The sequence below is a fragment of the Berghia stephanieae genome, chromosome 11 (assembly GCF_034508935.2).
Source record: "Berghia stephanieae isolate SIO BIC M18660-M18661 chromosome 11, UCSD_Bste_1.3, whole genome shotgun sequence".
Lineage (NCBI taxonomy): Eukaryota > Metazoa > Mollusca > Gastropoda > Nudibranchia > Aeolidiidae > Berghia > Berghia stephanieae.
In genome coordinates this window covers 15,133,787-15,152,217 of record NC_088370.1, presented here as the reverse complement: position 1 = coordinate 15,152,217, position 18,431 = coordinate 15,133,787, and the positions used below count along the sequence as shown (strand labels likewise).

Genomic DNA, 18,431 nt, shown 5'->3' with positions numbered 1-18,431 from the left:
TCACAGCGGGGGTGATAATTCCGAGGGTGCAGTCTTTCCAACTTTGCAGATGGAACTTCAGGAAGGCTGACTGGGAGGAATTCAGTTCCTATATCGAGCAGATCTGCCCTGCCATTCCTCCCAAGTCCGAGAATATAACCAGATTTAGCAGGTTAAGAGCGCTCGACGTTCTATTCCACGGGGCAAACGGAAATTCTACACCCCTTGCTGGACAGCAGAGTCGGAAGAGCTGTACAAAGAGTACCAGCAGACCCAGTCTCAGGACGTAGCCGATAGACTACTTCAGTCTCTGGCAGAGGGAAGGAAGCAACGGTGACAGGAGACCGTGGAAAGTCTCGACTTTACACACTCCAGCTTGGCGTCTGATAAAGAAATTGGACCCGGACAGGAATTACGCGAAGGTTCCACCACAGGAGTCGGACTGTATGCCCCCGTTCAGTCCCCGAGAAGTGGGTGCAACCATTAGCGATGTAAAGAACGGCAAAGTAGCAGGGATAGATGGTATATATCCTGATATGGTGACACATCGGGGCCCCAAGGCACGGGCCTGGCTGGCAGAGGCAATGTCGGAGGTCCTTGCAAAAGGAAAGCTTCCCCAAGTGTGGAAGCATGCGAAGATAGTTGCCATCCTGAAGCCCGGGAAACCGGCGAAGGAGGCCGACAGTTACAGACCCATATCTATGCTGAGCTGTCTTTAATAATTGCTGGAGCATGTGCTATTAAACCGATGGGGGCCGGTCCTAGACGCTGCCCTGCCACCCGAGCAGGCGTACTTCAGGGAAGGGAGGTGCACCACGGAGCAGGTCATTGCCCTTACAGAGCATTTTGAGCATGGGTTTGGGAGAAAACAGCAAACAAGTGCTGTCTTTATAGACCTATCAGCGGCGTACGATACGGTCTGGTGCGAAGGGTTGATGCGCAATCTAGCAAAAATCATCAGGCGCAAAAGACCTTGAAGTTGTTCTCTTCGATCTTAGGGGAAAGGCAATTACACGTCGCGCTGGGAGACGCCATGAGAAAAGTAATGAAATTGAAGAATGGGGTCTCTCAGGGGTCGGCACTTGCGCCAATGTTATTTAACGTTTACATTAGAGATATGCCGAACAATTCCGCCCTGAGGCTGGGATACATGAACAACTGGGTACTCGTTATTCAGAGTAAAGTGTGGACCCGTCTCGAGAGCGTACTCAGCGAGGACGTCACCAGACTCAAATCCTACTTCGACAAGTGGTACCTAAAGATGAACACTTCAAAAACCGTGGCTATTGCATTCCACCTATGCAGTGCTTGACACACCCGCAAACTGAATGTCCTAGTCGGGGACCAGCCACTCCCATATGAGCCGCATCCAAAATATTTAGGGGTGACGTTGGAACGCAGCCTTATCTTTCGGGTGCATCTCGATGGGGTTGCCCGGAAGATAGAGAAGCGGAACAATCTTCTGAGGAACCTGGCGAAATCGACTTGGGGCGCTAGCCAAGCGCTCCTGAGAACGTCCGCCCTGGCACTATGCTATTCCACCGCGGAGTAATGCGCTCCAGTGTGGGGTAGAAGCAGAAACGTTGAGAAGGTGGATGTAAAACTTTGCAAGTCGATGCACATAGTGTCAGGAACGCTAGCAACAACTCCTAGAGAATGGGGCCCGATAATGGCAGCGATCCAGCCCCCCGATGTCCGGAGGGAGACGATTACGGTAAACTGGCTGAGTAAGATCAAGGACAGAGGGAATGGGGATACCCCTCTGAAGCGCATAATGGACCGCTCTCCCGTTTCGAGCCGAAATAAGTCCCGGCAACCCTTGTACGCAGAATCCCTGACTACTGACAGAGCTGCACATACGAGATGGAAGTCGGTTTGGACGAATTAAATCCCTCGTGGGGGCGGGGACGAAACCTCGTCTAAGCTTGGTGAGAAGTTGCCAGGCTTTGATACCAGTAAGAGGAGATACTGGGTGACTGCGAATCGGCTTCGGTCGAGGAGCTGCCTCACGGCCAGTGCGCTTCATTGGTGGGGTCTTTCTACCTGTCCAACATGTACCCGCTGAGACGGCAGAGCATCTAGTCGAACGGTGTGATGTGACGATGCTACCCGGCGGGTTTGCGACGGTGCACGAATGCGGACCGGACTTTGCTGATTTGGTCGATCGTCATAACATAGTAGTGTGAAAACCATGCTGCCGTGTAGAAAGTACATAACAAACTGTAACACGCGCATTGCCGTACAGATGGTACATAACAAGCTGTGACACGGCCATTTCCGGAAAGATAGTACATAACAAACTGTGACTAGGCCATTGCCGTACAGATAGTACATGACAAAACTAATACAACATAACATCCTATTCTCTAGGATCAGATAACTCTTAGTGGGAACTTTATCGATATGACCTTCAATTAAAAACTACTCGGGATTCTGTGCACAGTATTTATGCTTTATCATAACTTTGTCTCAATTCGAGATATCACTTTATCGATTTGCCTCGTTATCTACGACATCATGATATCATCAAAGTCCGGGTCAAATTTAGAGCTAGGAGTATCTACATGGTATCTTGACAATTTTCGATTTTAAAGTGTTGATTTCATCAAGGAACATTTCAATTTAACCCTCTCCTTACCAAATATAGGAAAATCGTCACATTCGTTACGATACAATCAACATTTTTCTTATTCAAGTCTCTTTTGTACATCATAAAATTTAAAGAAAATGAACAGTGCGTTGTAAAGCATGTTCTGCTATAGCCGTCTCGCAAGAACTTACTGCTATTGTGTTTGGGTGATAAAAAATATATTTTTGTGTTAGTTGGGTGTGAAGTTTTGGGGAAAATCCTGAAAAATGGCTGATAAGGAGAGGGATATATAAGATTTCTATTGTTAATCACTAAATGTGAAGACTTTTTTTGGTTATAATTTTGGTTATGCAAAGCTTGTTTTGATGAACAAATTTATGTATAACATATAGAATTTATTTCCTATGTTGAATGAGTTAGACGTTTCGGGGAAAATGATTGATAAGGAGAAAGTAACAGAGTTCATCATGTGAAGAAATTTCAAACAACTCATATTCTATTCAAAAGATGGAATTGTGTTGTAATGGAAATAAAATAATAACATCTTAATAGTAGATTGACTTAAACTCCCCCCACCCACCCCACCCTTTCCCCACCCAGAAACAAAACCCAAAAAAACTTGTGCTTTTGTATTATTCATTATTACTTTATTTACCAAAGCGATTTACAATAGGTTTCAAGCCAACATCAACTCAGTGTTGCCAGGTTGGCGGGTTTTAATCATCGTGTGGTGGGGAAAAAATGGCATGGTGAATGGCGAATTTTTGATGATTTGTATACCGTTTAAAAAAGTAAATGGATAACAATCAAGTGTAATTATTTCTTCTCCCCCCCCAAAGTGACTTTTAGGAGCACCTATTGTGAGTGTACTGTTGGCCTAGGCCTCGATCTATATTACACAACCGATTAACCGAAGGTGAAAACAATATCCGACAGTCTAACTTCCGTTCAAACAAAATCGGAAATCCGAATCTTCATGAACTTAAAAAAAGAAACAGTTGTAAATAGTTGAGAAGCATCTAGTCTTATTCTGAGATAATGCACTATTGTGATTATTAGTGATTTAAATCAAATATCGGATTTTTTGGCGGATTTTGGGCAAATGTCGCAGGTGAAGTAGGATAAAGTTGGCAGATTTTGACGGATTTCTGGCTTAAAGTTCGCGGGATTTTTGTAAAGGCACCTGGCAACACTGCTTAACATGCTAGCCTTGACACGATGCTTTTGAGATGCTATTACTTTCTCTCCAACAGAGACAACGTTTTTAGAAGACAGATAATCAATTTACACATGAACACCGAATGAGGTTATGAGTAAAGAGCTTTCACAAAGGGCTCACTCAACTTTGCGATGCCGATAGACTCCTATGTGGAATCACATTTCTTGATACTGCATGCAAGCTAGATTCTTGATGCTTCAACTATCGCTCACATGTCAACAGCTGCCAGGTCTTTGTTTGAGTCACGGGTAAGCCTTTCAAAATGTGATACTCATCTCAAAACAGTGTAATGTTGGAATGAATAGAACCCCGAAAAGTGAATTTAGAAATAAAATATTGAAAAAACAACAACTTTGGGTGTTTCTCTCCCCCCCCTCTGTCCAACTAGCAGTGATAGCAGAAAGTACATTGCGTACGATGGGTGATTCCCCCCCCCCCGGTCTCCTCTGTCCATCCAACAGTGATTGCGGAAAGTATGTTGTGTCCTATCCAAAGAGTATCAAACAATTGCTATTATCCGTTTCACGCTATAAAAACCTGGATATACTCCTGGTCATTGGGCCTGATAACTCTGTGGCGACTACAATGCAAGAAATAGCATTTATTCTCCACCATAAAGACGAGAAACTATCCCCAGGTTCATGTTCGAGGCTATACATTGAATTGGATTTTTAGCCCCTTGTTTACCTCCTCCGACATAACACAGTTGTGGCACAGTGGGTTACAAACGGCCGTCACTCTCTTCCCGCTCTCTACGTCTCTCCAATGATCTCTAAAATGCCACACACCTTCCTTTATACAAAGGTTTTGTTGTCTTGGGTACAACACTCGCTTTCGGATCTATAGATCCCTGGTTTGAGTCGATTTCTGGCAGCGTGACATTACGTCCTCGGAAAGGCTCTTTACTCACATGTTCTAATCGTGCTCATGTAAAAACTAGTACCTAACCTGAAACACTGTAATAGTCGTCGAAAAAAAATATTATGGTAATTTCACATTAGCGTTATATTTATTCTTTCACGCTAAGTGTAACTGTTGTCTTGGTATTCCTTTTAACCCTCTCCTCACCACCCATAGGAAAATCGTTACATTCGTTACGATGCAGCCAACAATTTTCTTATTCTGATTTCATTTTGTTATAGTTATAGCCATAAAAACTCAACATTGTGTTGCAGAGCTAATTTTTCTGAACAAAATATAGAATATACTCGTTGCTAATCTGTTTGAAAAATCTAATTTTGTGTTAAGTGAGTATGAAGTTTTGGGTAAAATTCTGAGAATAGCTGGTAAGGAGAGAGTTAAACCACTTTGAGCACAACTTTTTACGTTGATAGCGGAGACATGCGAATTTTGAAACTGTCCATTCTTTTTAGTAAGACAATATTAACAAATCTATTATTCAAATCAATTTATTATTATTCTTCATCTATTTCATGAAAGAGATATCCCGTAAAAACACTGTAATAATCTCTACGCAGTTCCATTCCTCTAGTTTTTCCTCTCACAGAAACCTTCATGACGTCATTGGTCTTCATTTTCACGAAAACGCTAACAGATGATTGGTCCAAATCGCCAGATGACGCCATCGATAACGCCGCCACCAAATTGCCATTGACAAACAATCCCAGATCTGTATAACCATTTGGTGTTATCATCATAGTCGTCAAATGAAATCCGTACACACCAGATCTGCTGGCCGTGAACAAACCAGACTTTTCATTGTAATCCCCGCCTATTTTCATTATAATATCATTGAATACAATTGCATCCCCAACATTTTCTGATCCTTTAAATGTGTACTTAGCGGAAAAAGCCGAAATGCGATTCACCTTTGAAGCTTGAGTCTGAAATTTCTCTTCTAAATCTGAAACATTTTTTCTCAGTTCTGTCTCTCTTTCCCTTCGTTCTAAAACTTGCATCTGAAGTTTATTTTCTAATAGCGTTATTTTATTGGTGAGAAACGTTTCCCTATCTGTCAGAGTCTTCAAATCATCACTCAGTTCGGACACAGTATCAACTAAATATTCCATAAGTATTTTGATATCTTGATTTTTAATCGTCAAATTGGCTGCAGCCGTCTTTTCCTTCATATGTCCAATACCATCTACATAGTAAATAACACACTTATACATCCCAGCGTCATCTTCCTTTGCATTCAATAGGGTCAGCCTTAGATAACTCTTACTGGGAACTTTGTCGATGTGACCGTTTACTCGAAACTCCTCGAGTTTAGCGGATCCATTAACATTTGATGATTCACACTGTTTAGTCAACACGGATATTGGATCACCAGCATGATGTCTGGTGATCTTCATCACCATTAATTCTTGAGCCTCCTGGTCAATCGAAGGATCAGGAACACAGGACATCTGGACAGCACTCGGTTTTAATGCATCCACTGTACTGGGTGAAATATCAAATTGGAGGGCCCAACCTGCAGAAAATCATCAAAAGAATATAGTATCATGAACATCTTATTATCTTGAATCTTAATAGGAGTTCTGATTGCTCAGATGAACTCTTGTCTCCAAAATGAAAAGATTTGTCACCGGGCCTTTATTTTTTAATGGGGGAGGGGTGGGTTCTAGTAGATCAACTTTTAGAGCATTCACATCACGCGTGAACGAACCCAGATTGATCTCAGGTGCAGTGCATAGTTTTATCCAAAGGATAGCAAGCTATTGCTCTTTCTTTTTCAGCCTATAGAAATCACGATAAACTCCGGCTCCATGGGCCAAATGGCTCTGAAATCCGAGTCCTTGGAGAAGGCTTTTTACTCACATTCTCTCACCGTACTCAGGTGTAAAATGATTACCTGGCCGTTAACAGCGTTGTGTCTGTCCGAAAATAAATTCTAATATCGCCTAAAAGGCGTCATGTCCTGTCTTGTTAAATGTTACTGTTGGTATAGGACCACTTGTAAAGCGCTTTGAGCACGTGCAGTGGATATTGCACTGTATAAAAGCTCAATTTTTTAATACTCGTAATAGTCTCTCAATTTACCCAAGCATTTACGCAGCATTATTGGGTCTATTATGTTGTAAAGCTGAACAGAATTATAATATCAGATTAAACGAATAGTTAAAACATTGAATACAAAAAACTTGATTTTGATACAAACATGTATGTTCAAAATGGACCTTCAATTAATAGCAAACACAGTTGGAAGAAGATGCCAAAACACATCTTGTCGGCATAGACGATTTGCTATTCAAACGTTATTCAATCTGTTAACTTCCATACTCTGGAAAGAGACGTTTAAAAAAATTTGGCCAGAAAACTCGTTCTTCAGATATCAACCGATTTAAATGACCCTCATTTTCGTAACATTCTCTAACCTGGTACCAAGGAAAGCCTAGCGAGCTTCCAGGTTGGAGAGATTTTGCCAAGATGAGGGTCATTTAAAATTGATCGATATTTTAAGGACGAGTTTTTTGGCCAAATTTTTTGAAAATTCATTTTTGCAGAGCACGGAAGATAACTGGTTAAACAAGATTTTTACTCACCTCTTCCATAGTGTCCACAGCTAAGAAGTATAAGGAGAAAAAGAGGGTGTTTGAATACTTCCGCCATGATAAATAACACAGACGAAACACGCAACGAATACAACACAGTAGATTTTGTAGATGTCAACACACCTTAAATGAGAATATCCGATAAAACAAAAATGATAAAAAGTTTTATCTTAAAGGATGAAGAGGTGAATCGTTTGTGGATGTCCCACGAGGCGGTCAAAATTGGGGGGGGGGGGGGGGTGGAGCTAAACGTGCTTCTAACTTGGCGCGTAGCTGAGTCCTTGAAAGAGGCTCTTTACTCACATTCTCTCATCGTACTCTGGTGTAAATGGAGTACCTGATCGTTAACAACACTGTTTCTTTCGTTAAAAAAAAATTCCCACCTAACAGGAGTCATGTCGCGTTGTACATAATAGGCGTTACTGTTTGTCAGGGACCCTTTGTAAATCGCTTTGAACACATTTAGTGGATATTGCTCTTTATAAAAGATCAAGTTTTCTTTTAATTGACCCATAGATGAAGGACACCGTACTTGGCCAAAATGTTAAAAATGTTTTTTTTCAGAGTTGACAGAATAGTGCCTTTGAAATTGTTTTGTTTGTCTTTTAACTTATGATACGTATTGAAATCAAACCATCTCAAATTTTTATTGACGCTCTCATCATTCCATTTCATCATTTCATCATTTAATCCTTTACAGTCCGTATGGAACTCATAGGGCTTGAACAGTACATCTCCACCCTATTCTGTTCTGTGTCTTCTTCTTCCTCTTTCCCCAGGACATGCCAGCCACCCCACCTCTTCCTCACAAGACCTTCTCCACGTTTTCTTTGGCCTCCCAACTTTCCTTTTTTTTTCCTGATGGTTCCAGTCCACATCTTCTCTCGTATTGTCTGTTGTTGATTTTCTGAAATTGTGACCATTCCATTTCCATTTTCTTGTTGAGATTTGTTTGTTAATTTCCTCTTGTCCAGCTATTAACTACAAGTATGTAATACTGATTTTATTTGGCCATCTGATACCAAGTATGTTTTGAAGACATCTGTTTGTGAAGGTTAGAATTTTTTTGCAAAGAGTATTTGTCACTCTCGCTGTTTCTGATGCATTAGGACTGCTTGTACGTGGGTGTAGTGCATTCTGAATTTCTTTTTCAGTGATAATTTGTTGATGTCGATATTAGTCTGAGGGTGAAAAATCCATGTCTTATGTCTTCATCTGTTCCTCCAGATGTTGAAACGATGCTACCCAAATATGTAAATTTGTCTACGTCCTTCAGATTCTTTCCATTTACTGATATGATCTTTGTGTTTTTTGTTTAGTAATCATCTGTTTACTTTGTGTTTACTTAAACCAGTCCGTGGCCTTCTCTCCATTTGATCATTTCAAATTTGTTAGTTTTTAAGCCGTTTAAATCGATCGATGTTTGAACACGAACTTTCTGGCCAATTGTTAGATACGAGATTTGACAGAGTATATCCGTTAAGTGGTTAAAATTCTTCTAACTGTCATCTGTCAAATATAACAAGCACAATGGAGGACGTGCCTTGTAAAATCTTTTAAACAACTGAGCGGTGTGAATAATATATAAGCAATATTTTTTTCAGCCATTCTCCCACAATTCACATTGTTCCCGGTTTTGCCAAAAAAAAATAGTTTAAATACACGAAACACCATTTTAAAGGGTATATTTGATCAGGATCAACGTGGTCATATTCGCAGGTCTGGTAACTGGGCCTAAATATTTGTTTTGGAGTGTGTGTTGGATGGAGAGTATTTCAATCACAACAATATCCCCATAACAGTTTTGTTATCAGACCTGCAAGTATACGTCGTTCGGGTTCGTTTAGATGCAAGAAAATTAAATTCATATTCATAAATATGAAAATAGGGTTATATTTACGTTTTGGTAAGACAATATATATATATATATATATATATATATATATATATCTGGAGATGTCGCTAAATTTAACCGGAAAATTTACCTCCTTCATTAGATGTGCAATGATTTTAAACGGTGTCTAGAAAGTGTGTCTTAGTAATTTTCTTATTAGTTTCAGGACTGAAATGCAAGACATATGGCATAGACCGAACAGAAAAGTTATCTGGAATAAAAGGATATTTATTATTAACAGATCAGAAGTTTCTAAAACTCAAAAACACCGACTTTTCCGAACCCTTAAAATTTTACAAAATGATGAGTGTTGAAACGAATTTTGTGAACTGTAAGTTTACGTATGAAATTGGGGCCCCCTACCTTAATTGGTAATATAAACGATCTTAATGACAATGCTGAAAATGTTGAACAATTAAAACTTGCGCAACAAATAGCTTGCCCAGCAGAAACTAGATATATGTTCAAAAAGTAAGTCACCGATGACTTTCCTAAAAGAACCACAACGTTTTGATCACAATGATTTTATTAAAGCACAGAAGGAAGTTTATTCCATAATAACTTACTTTAAGCTTGTTAACAAAATTACAAACTCAAAAACAAAATACAGTATTGAAAACGATACACTGTATAGATCAATAACAAAAGGCAGTAAGTGTTTCAAACAAATTGTAGCTCCAACTCTCCACCGTGACAAAATACTAGCTATTGCACACGATTCAATTGCGTCAGGTCATGTAGCTCGTCAACTCTTAAAAGAATCTCTGGACCACTCACACGGTCAGGTTTAACAAATGATGTTCCCAAATACGTTAAATTATGCGATACCTGTGAAAAACTAGCTGCGAAAGGTAGAGTGCCAAAACACCCCTTAATGCCGATACATTCGATAGAGAAATTATTCTCGCGGTGCACGACAGATTAAATTGGACTTTTACCGAAGTCTGATAGAAATATCATATATTTTAACTCTGGTTGATTATACCACACGCTGGTCAGAGGCGGTCGCACGACAACAGACCATATAGCCAAAGCACTCATGACTATATTTCCACGCTTAGGTATATATACCTACCAAGATATTATCAGAAAACGGGCCTCAGTTTACCTCGCTCATCATTGCCGAGACCATGAAACTAATGGGAATCAAATAAAGATTCTCAACACCATGACACACAGAGACCAATGGTCTTTTTGAAAGAATGAACATGACGGTAAAAACAATTCTCCGTAAAGTTTGCTCAGAAAATCCCACAAAAATGGGATAGGTATTTACAAGGGGTACTGCTAAATATCAAAATTCTATGGATGGTGGACACCGGTGGGGAGCGAATCCGAGACTCAGAGATGTGGATATAAACAGAGAATGATCAGGGGATATCGGAGGTGGGCCCCATTGGGGAGTTAACCTAGTACCAGGGGAGGGGAAGACAAGTGGGGAGTAAACCTACGACTGGGCGAGGGGGGGGGGGTGAACCCATGGGTAAGGAAGAGGACACCCAGAGTAGAGTGAACCTGAGAATAATGGACACCAATGAGGAGTAGTGAACCTGGTGTGTCTACATCCTGTAATCTTCGCCATCCACTTCCACAGTCCTGGGCTCACTCCCCACTGTTGCCCACCTGAGATAGTCTGAGGATTATTTTTCACTGGTGTCCATATCTCATTTTCCCCAGGTTTATATTCTATTGCTTTCTATTATAGTCCCGGGCTCCCTCCCCACCAGTGTCTACCAATTGCTGGGGGTTTCGGTTCACTCCCTCAGGTGACGGCATCCCATTGTCTCTGGTTCACTCCCCACTGGTGCCACCTCTCCTAGTCCCGACTCAATCATCACTGGTGTCTACCTCCCACAGTCCCAGGTTCACTTCCCAATGGTGTCATCCTCAGGTAGTCTCTAGATCTTTCCATTGGTGTCAACCTCTTATAGTCCCGGGTTCACCACACATTGTCTCACCCTCCCATAGTCCCATGTTAATTCTCCACTGATATCAAACACCAAAGTCCCGGGTTCACTCCCCAACTGTGTCCAATTCCCATTCTCCAGGGTTCACTCCCTACTGGTATCCACCTCCCATAGTCCCAGGTTTATTCCTCGCCGGTGTCCACCTTTCATAGTCCTAGGTTTACTCCCCACTTGTTTCCACCTCTTCTAGTCCCGGGTTCAATCCTCACTGGTGTCCACTCCCACAGTCCCAGGTTCACTTCCAGGTGGTGTTTGCCTTGGGTAGTCACGGGATCACAACGGGATCACACTCCATTGGTGTCACCTCCCATAGTCCCGGGTTCACCCCAATTTGCGTCTCCTAGTCCCAGGTTCAATCCCCAATTGTGTCCACCTCTCATTTTCCCGGGTTTATTCCCTACTGGGATCCCCTTCCCACAGTCCCAGGCTTATTCCCCACTGGTGTTCACCTTCCATAGTCTCTGGTTCAATCCCCACCGGTGCCCTTCTCCCTTTTCATCTGGTTCACTGCTCACTTGAACAGATTTCGGTGGATTTTGGTAAATTTTGGTGGATTTCGGTGGATTTCGGTAGATTTCGGTTGTTTTCGGTATTCAGCAGTATTTGCGTACAGAGAACTGCTACAAGAATCAACAGGATTCTCACCTTACGAACTCATGTACGGTCGTGCACCGAGAGGTCCAAACGATATAGTTGCAGATCTTTGCAAAGAAGAAACAAGTAAAGGAAGAGAAACGATGTTCGCATACGACTACGTAAACAACCTAAAAGATTGGATTGAGTCCACATGCAAACTTGCACAAATGTCCGCCTGTGAAAAAGTAGAAAAATACAAACATTACGCTGATAGAAAAAGCAAAGCTATAAAATTCAACACAGGAGATCAGGTACTAGTAATTTAGCCCGATTCACTAAGAAACGTCTGTTAACTATTAAAGGGCCATACAAGGTAACCCCAGTTAGATCAGGAGCAAACTATGATATTAAAATGGGTGACCAAACTAAACATGTACACATCAACATGCTCAAACAAAATGATGAATGTAATCCCGCGTTGGTTTTCACTAATGTTCAAAGCGAAAACGCGAGCGTCAGTCTAATCATTGGATCGGAAGAAGATGAAGGAGAGCTCTCTCTAGCCCATTATATAGGGAAAATGAATCTCTTGATGACGTAAACATTAAAACAAAGTTGGACTCGTCATAGAAACAAGACACTCATTGGAAAACACCAAGTCGTACTATCAGATATACCAGGCCATTTTTCAACATTAGGTTAACTTCAATAAATTTAAATCAGCTCTAAGTTCTGAACCAATATTAAATTTGCCAGATGTAAGTAAAAAGTTATGTTAGAACTGATGCATCTTGAAACGGAATTGAAGGTGTATTATTACATTAGTACACTAATGCCATGCCAGTACACAAGCAAGAATCTTCTAGGCAGTGAAACACGATATTTAGTGATAGAACGCGAATGCTTGGGAATAATTGTCAGTCTGAAATCATTCAGCAGATTTCTTATACTGAAAACATTTGTTCTTGAAACGGACCACAAACCACTCAAATACATTAAAAATAACAAATTGAACAACAGTAGAATTTTAAGGTGATTTTAATTCCTTCAAAATTACACAATTTCTATATCTCATATTCCAGGTTGCGAAAACACCCATTCACATTTACTGTAATGAGTAATTTTGTAGTTTATAGATGCAGGCCATACAGTTTACCAACTGTGGCTTGTTTTATCTTAATTTTTTTCCCTCCCCATTAACGATTTAAAACTCACTTTTGCGTTCGCCAGATTGATATGCGCTGCAGTTGCTTGGAGGTGGATGGACATCAGTCAGGTGGATGTTGACAATTTCAAACTTTAGTCCTGTTTCCTACCTTGATTGATTGTATGATCCAGCGATTTGCCTCCATATTTTAATGATATTTCATGTCTTTCAGTCAAATAATATCATTATACTTATTGCTACATACTTATTATTATATGAAATATATTATGTATGTCCTTCAGATTTAAGGATTTAATTATTTTTTACTGTTCCAATGATTGCATATATCATAATTAATGCATTGTATTTACATTTGTTATATTTTATTTTCATTGGAGCATTATGTATTTCAGTTAAAAATACCATAATATATATCATAAAGAAATGTCATAAAGAATTCTTTTATTGTCCTTCTCATTATCCGTTAAAAATATTTTCATGTAATCTACAAAAATATAATGTAAAATTTGATATTTATAAAAAAGTAAATTTTAAACGTGGGTTGGGATTGGTGTAGAACAAGCGTAAGCCTCAGTGGAAAACTGGCTTAACCCTCTCCTTACCACTTATTGGAAAATCGTCACATTTGTTATGATCAAACCAGCACTAATACCATTTAGATTTCTTTTGTAAATCACACAATTTAAAGAAAAATGTTTTATTATAAATATAAAAACGTGGCACTGTGTTGTAGAGTTCATTTTGCAGATCAATATTATGCATAGAATGTATTTGTTGCTTTTTAGTTTGAGTTCTAAAAAAAACTAAATTTGTGTTGGGTGCGTGTGAAATTTTGGGAAATATTCTGAAAATGGCTGGTAAGGAAAGGGTTAAGGCGACAATGAGTTATTTTCAAGCCTGTTGTTAGGCTATCGTGTGTTGACAACCTATCTCGGTCGTCTAATGAACGTTATTCAATTGCTATTTACTTTATTCTTGACCGCACAATGCAGGGTTGGTTGTGAGACTAACATTGGAGACCGGAAAATAGCAAGGCTTAGTGCAGGTTGTCGTACTGTGTAAGTCCGCAAATGAGTGATCAAAAAATGTCATAGCTCAGAGAAAGCCGATCTATGCTTTCTTTATATTTTTGATGAACTGAAATTCCCTTCTTTGACCACTCCAACGTTTTTTAATGGAAATATAATCTTATATATTGAGCTTTTATATAGAATAATGTCCACTAAATGTGCTCAAAGCGCTTTACAGGGGGTCCCTCACCAACAGCAGCACGTAACATCTAGAACAAAACTGACGCCTGTTAGGCGATATTTCAATTTTTTCTGACAGAGACAATGCTGTCAACGGCCATGTACTCATTTTACACCTGAGTAGGGTGAGAGAATGTGAGTAAATAGCCTTTTTCAACGACTCAACGATGCGCCGAGGACCTTCCGATCCGAAAGCGAGTGTCATACAACAAGACCACAAAGAGGCATGTTCCGTTCAACCACCCCACTTTTTAGATTTTATTCTTTTGTTTGCTTTTTGTAAACATTAAAACTTTCTATACTAGAAATTACAGCACACTCTTACTGTGGTGATCACTAAACTACTGCAGTATTGACCTGAGGTAGAAGGCAAATCAAACGTCAAGTTAACGATAGATGTGCATGTACATAACACTCCAGTACAACTCTGCCGGTGCTTTTAAGAACACAATATATGCAATGTTAACCAAATAGCACATACGTGTTCTTTAATAAAACGGCAGAACTAATGAAAAGCTTATAAAAGATTTTGTAACGATTTTCTTACAGTTTTTCATAATGAATATACAGAGCACAAAACAGCAAACTTGTGAATTTGCAGTTTTCAAGTCTAAAGCCCATATTTACTTTCACTTTCCTTAAATCTTATAACTATTGCCAGATGTCTATCAGGAAAGCTACAATCTTGTATATATCTTGCGGTTGAGTTCGAAAAAAAAAACTAAGTTAAGCAACGACATATTTCTAAAATCAATTTTGTATTTTATTTTACTACTGCTAGAAGATTTAAGATGCCATAAGGAGACTTCAATTCTAAGAGATTTGTAAAAGAGAATTTAAAAAACATGCTCCATCTGACTTTTATCGTTTTTATATACAGCAGTGATGTTTATTGGTTTCCTTCGGACTCCAAGAAGTTTTGAGAAAAGGGACTGAGGAAAGATATCACTGTGGAAAAAATTTCTTTGGAGTTGTTGCATACAGTCCCTCACCCACTTTGACGATTGTACCTTACCTGGTGGGTTCTGGGCTCGATTCTATAATAGCAATATAACCTTTTTTAATGGAATTTTAAAAAACTAAGTTCGAGTAAAATTGAGAGTGTCATTTAAAAGGCCTATGCAGCTGGTGTGAGAAGGTATAATAAAGGGAAACCACAATAGAATTCGTCGATGGCATTCATAGACGTGCTGTTAGTTGATAACTCATAACGCAAAAGATAAAGGTTATTAAATAACATAAAGCAATGATAACGTTGGTATTCTAAGCATTCATTAAGTACATATTGTATGCTTTTGTTAGCAATAAGTTTTAAAGGCAAGAGTCTTTAGTCTGTGTGTGCACATCAACGGTAATACTAAGTTTCACAAAGGTTGGTCAGTTTTATAATGAAGAAGTGGAAACTCTAACACATGTAACTGTCCAGAAATAGGATGATATGATTATTAGGATCAGATGTCGCCGTATCCATTGTCTGTAATCTCATAGATATCGAATTCTCTATCTGAAGACAGACTGAGATTAGCCTTCATAAATACGCTAAATTGAAGACACTCACATTCCCCTGAATATTTATTAAATTGGAAATGCGTTGCTTCATTCTGAGGCTTCGACACAAACATGCAGATCAGCAAACAATACGAATCGAGCATTAATTCTTTAACTTCTCTGTAAATGGGATCTAAAGAACTTTTTTCGCCGGAGTGGACAAGACTACTTGAAGCAAATTTTCTTTTTGGAGAGTCAGATACCATCACTTCAAATTCACAAAGTGACAATGCATTATGACCCTCTTTCCACACATAGACATATCGACCGATCAGTGTTTTAGTGGAGGTGCAATTCAATTCTTGAGGAGAAAATCTTGGTAAAACGTTCCGGTGATACAAGCACAATTTACCCGGGAGCCACGTTTTTTTCTTCAGAATTGGCACAGGGTTTGATGTTGTGACGTATACAGAAAAGTTCTGTAACCTTTTATGACGTTCATTTCTGTTAGTGATTCGAACAGTATAAATTTTGTAGTTTTGGAGAAGATCGACAATCCACCACAGCTTTACCTGTTTTTTCTCTGTATGTGTACATGACTTTCTTTTATATTTCCCGTTAGTATTACCATAAACTGCCTTATATGAGGCTGGGGATAAATAAAAAAGAATCTAGAGAGAAATAGTCAAAGACAATAGTTTGTAATTCTTGAAATTGTATCGGGTGAGAGGAACAAAATAAGTATCGCACTTACAAGTCGTAATGCTCAATAATGGCAATAGAAACGTTGAAAATGACTAAAAAAGAATAACTGTATGGTGTGATAAAATGACGTGGTACATAATGTGAAAAAGGAGATAGATAATAACTTTGGAAATAACGTAGAAAATAACGTAAGGATAACTGAAACCGGCGAAAAGACTGTTAATGGACAATTTCAGGGACATAATGTTGATATGCGTATTTTGATTTTAAAAAACCCAAATGAAAACAAAACAAAATACAAACAAACAAACAAACATTCAAGATAAGGCATTCATTTGGCGTAAAATCGATTAAATATGTTCAATTTGCTCTACAAACGGTCTAAAGCCAGGACCCAAACTTAATCTGTAGGATGAGACATTACGCTATTGCATTTTTATAAACAGAAAAGACGCTGTTACCGACTATATCCTCATAATTTTACATCACAGCGTGCTAAAGAATGTGAATAAAACGCTTTTCTTAAATTACACCGGCCACAAAGGTACTGAAAATGGGGAGTAACAGGCCAGAAGCTGAGCGTCATCGCACAAGTAATTGCACTGGCTAAAAGTGATTCAACAAATTGATTCATTCCTTGGCCATCCTAGTTCTATCAAGGTTTTCTATATCTCTAGATTTCCTTCAATTAACGTTCAGTACATTAGTTTCTCTTTCTCATTGGATCTCCCGATCAAAGTCTGTTCGTATATATGACGTGATGTCTTTCTGATTTCTAAAGATCAAAAATAAAACAAGCTCCCCATTTGCATTATGTCACAACTCCTCCTTGCTAATTCTTTCTGGATATACAATTTTTAGAATTTGTCTCTGATAGGAATTGAAGAAGGCTTGTATGTTTTGCTTTGGTCATGTTTCAGAGCCATAAAAACAACATACACGTTAGTGTTAAAAATGCGTATTCTAATGGCGAACTCTGCCATGCGAGCTCTTTAATAAATTAAAAATGAAATATTTCCAACTGGATCAGTATCTATCATCTATAATTCTTTTTATGCTTCAATACCCAAAGCAAACACTTTTGATGTGTATTCTACTCGCAAGTCATCTGCACGTAATATACATAATTAAAAAGAGGGCTAGGTGAAAAAATACAAGGTGTTTTGATTCACAAGAGAGAGAGAGAGAGAGAGAGAGAGAGAGAGAGAGAGAGAGAGAGAGAGAGAGAGACCTGAACAAAGAATGTATCATGGTTTGAACAATCGATGTTTCCACACGAGAATCATTCTCTTATACTGTCACCCTTTGAAGGGCAAGCTCCTTAAAATATTCTTTATAAAGATATTACTTATCTGCTTCATGCTATGAGAATTATTGGACAAAAATGAATGTAAGAATAACAGCAAATAATACAATTCGAAGTCATAATAAGCTGCTAGAAGCATTGGACTGTAAAAATAATGAACAGTACTTAATATATGAGATTGACACATCCACTTACTCTGTTCTCGACTTTGTTGCATTGTGGGCTTTCTCAAAGCAACGTTCACAAGTGAAGTCAACACACAATCCAATGATAAAATAACAAGCACGATAATCAATGCATTGGCAACCATCATCTTGACAACTAAAAATTGTAAAAAGGGAGACCATAAAACTGGAGGTAATTTTATAGACCAGATAGAAAATTTTTGGTAATTACGTTAACGTTAAAAAATAGATTTAGATCTGAACAAGTATGTATGAAAGGTACCAGACAAAACCAGAAAGAAAAATACAGGAAAAAAAAAACATCTCAAAATCAGATTACCTCAGCTAGGGATCGAACCTCAGACCATTTGATTACCAGTCAGACATGCTACCATTAATGGTTTACTGGTGTAATGGTAAATATCCAGTCCTCCGGAAGAGTGGTTTTACGTTTCGAATGAGATTGGAAACCAGTTTTCTCTTCACATCACACATATATTCCCTAATAAAACGTGATCCAAAACAATAATCTTAACAAGAAATGGAAAAGTGATGTCAAAATTGAATACAGTGAAATCCCGATAAAGCAAACACCCCAGGACCAGAAAGA

The 18,431-nt window shown here is 39.0% G+C and overlaps 2 protein-coding genes across 2 annotated transcripts; both read right to left on the bottom strand.

The window, feature by feature from the left end:
- Positions 1 to 3,194: 3,194 nt before the first annotated feature.
- LOC144956809 (uncharacterized) lies at positions 3,195 to 7,426 on the bottom strand. The gene is made up of 2 exons (XM_078887542.1): positions 7,295 to 7,426; positions 3,195 to 6,222 (listed from the first exon to the last, which is right to left on the bottom strand). Exons 1-2 carry the CDS (start codon positions 7,359 to 7,361, stop codon positions 5,204 to 5,206), a joined length of 1,086 nt encoding a protein of 361 aa, XP_078743668.1. The 5' UTR covers positions 7,362 to 7,426; the 3' UTR covers positions 3,195 to 5,203.
- Positions 7,427 to 13,321: 5,895 nt separating this feature from the next.
- Positions 13,322 to 17,874, bottom strand: LOC144956345 (fucolectin-4-like). The gene is made up of 3 exons (XM_078886841.1): positions 17,853 to 17,874; positions 15,717 to 16,295; positions 13,322 to 13,392 (listed from the first exon to the last, which is right to left on the bottom strand). The coding sequence occupies exons 1-3, from the start codon at positions 17,872 to 17,874 to the stop codon at positions 13,322 to 13,324; spliced, it is 672 nt and encodes a 223-aa protein (XP_078742967.1).
- Between the last annotated feature and the right edge of the window lie 557 nt (positions 17,875 to 18,431).

What these genes read in the sequence shown, in the direction of transcription:
- LOC144956809 (XM_078887542.1), bottom strand. Translation starts at nt 7,361, where the DNA reads ATGGCGGAAGTATTCAAACACCCTCTTTTTCTCCTTATACTTCTTAGC. An exon ending in CTGTGGACACTATGGAAGAG is followed by an intron (nt 6,223 to 7,294) that starts GTGAGTAAAAAT and finishes GATTTTCTGCAG; the next exon opens with GTTGGGCCCTCCAATTTGAT.
- LOC144956345 (XM_078886841.1), bottom strand. Translation starts at nt 17,874, where the DNA reads ATGCAACAAAGTCGAGAACAGA. An exon ending in GCAACAAAGTCGAGAACAGA is followed by an intron (nt 16,296 to 17,852) that starts GTAAGTGGATGT and finishes ATTTATCCCCAG; the next exon opens with CCTCATATAAGGCAGTTTAT. An exon ending in TAATAAATATTCAGGGGAAT is followed by an intron (nt 13,393 to 15,716) that starts GTGAGTGTCTTC and finishes ATATTTTTGTAG; the next exon opens with ATTACATGAAAATATTTTTA.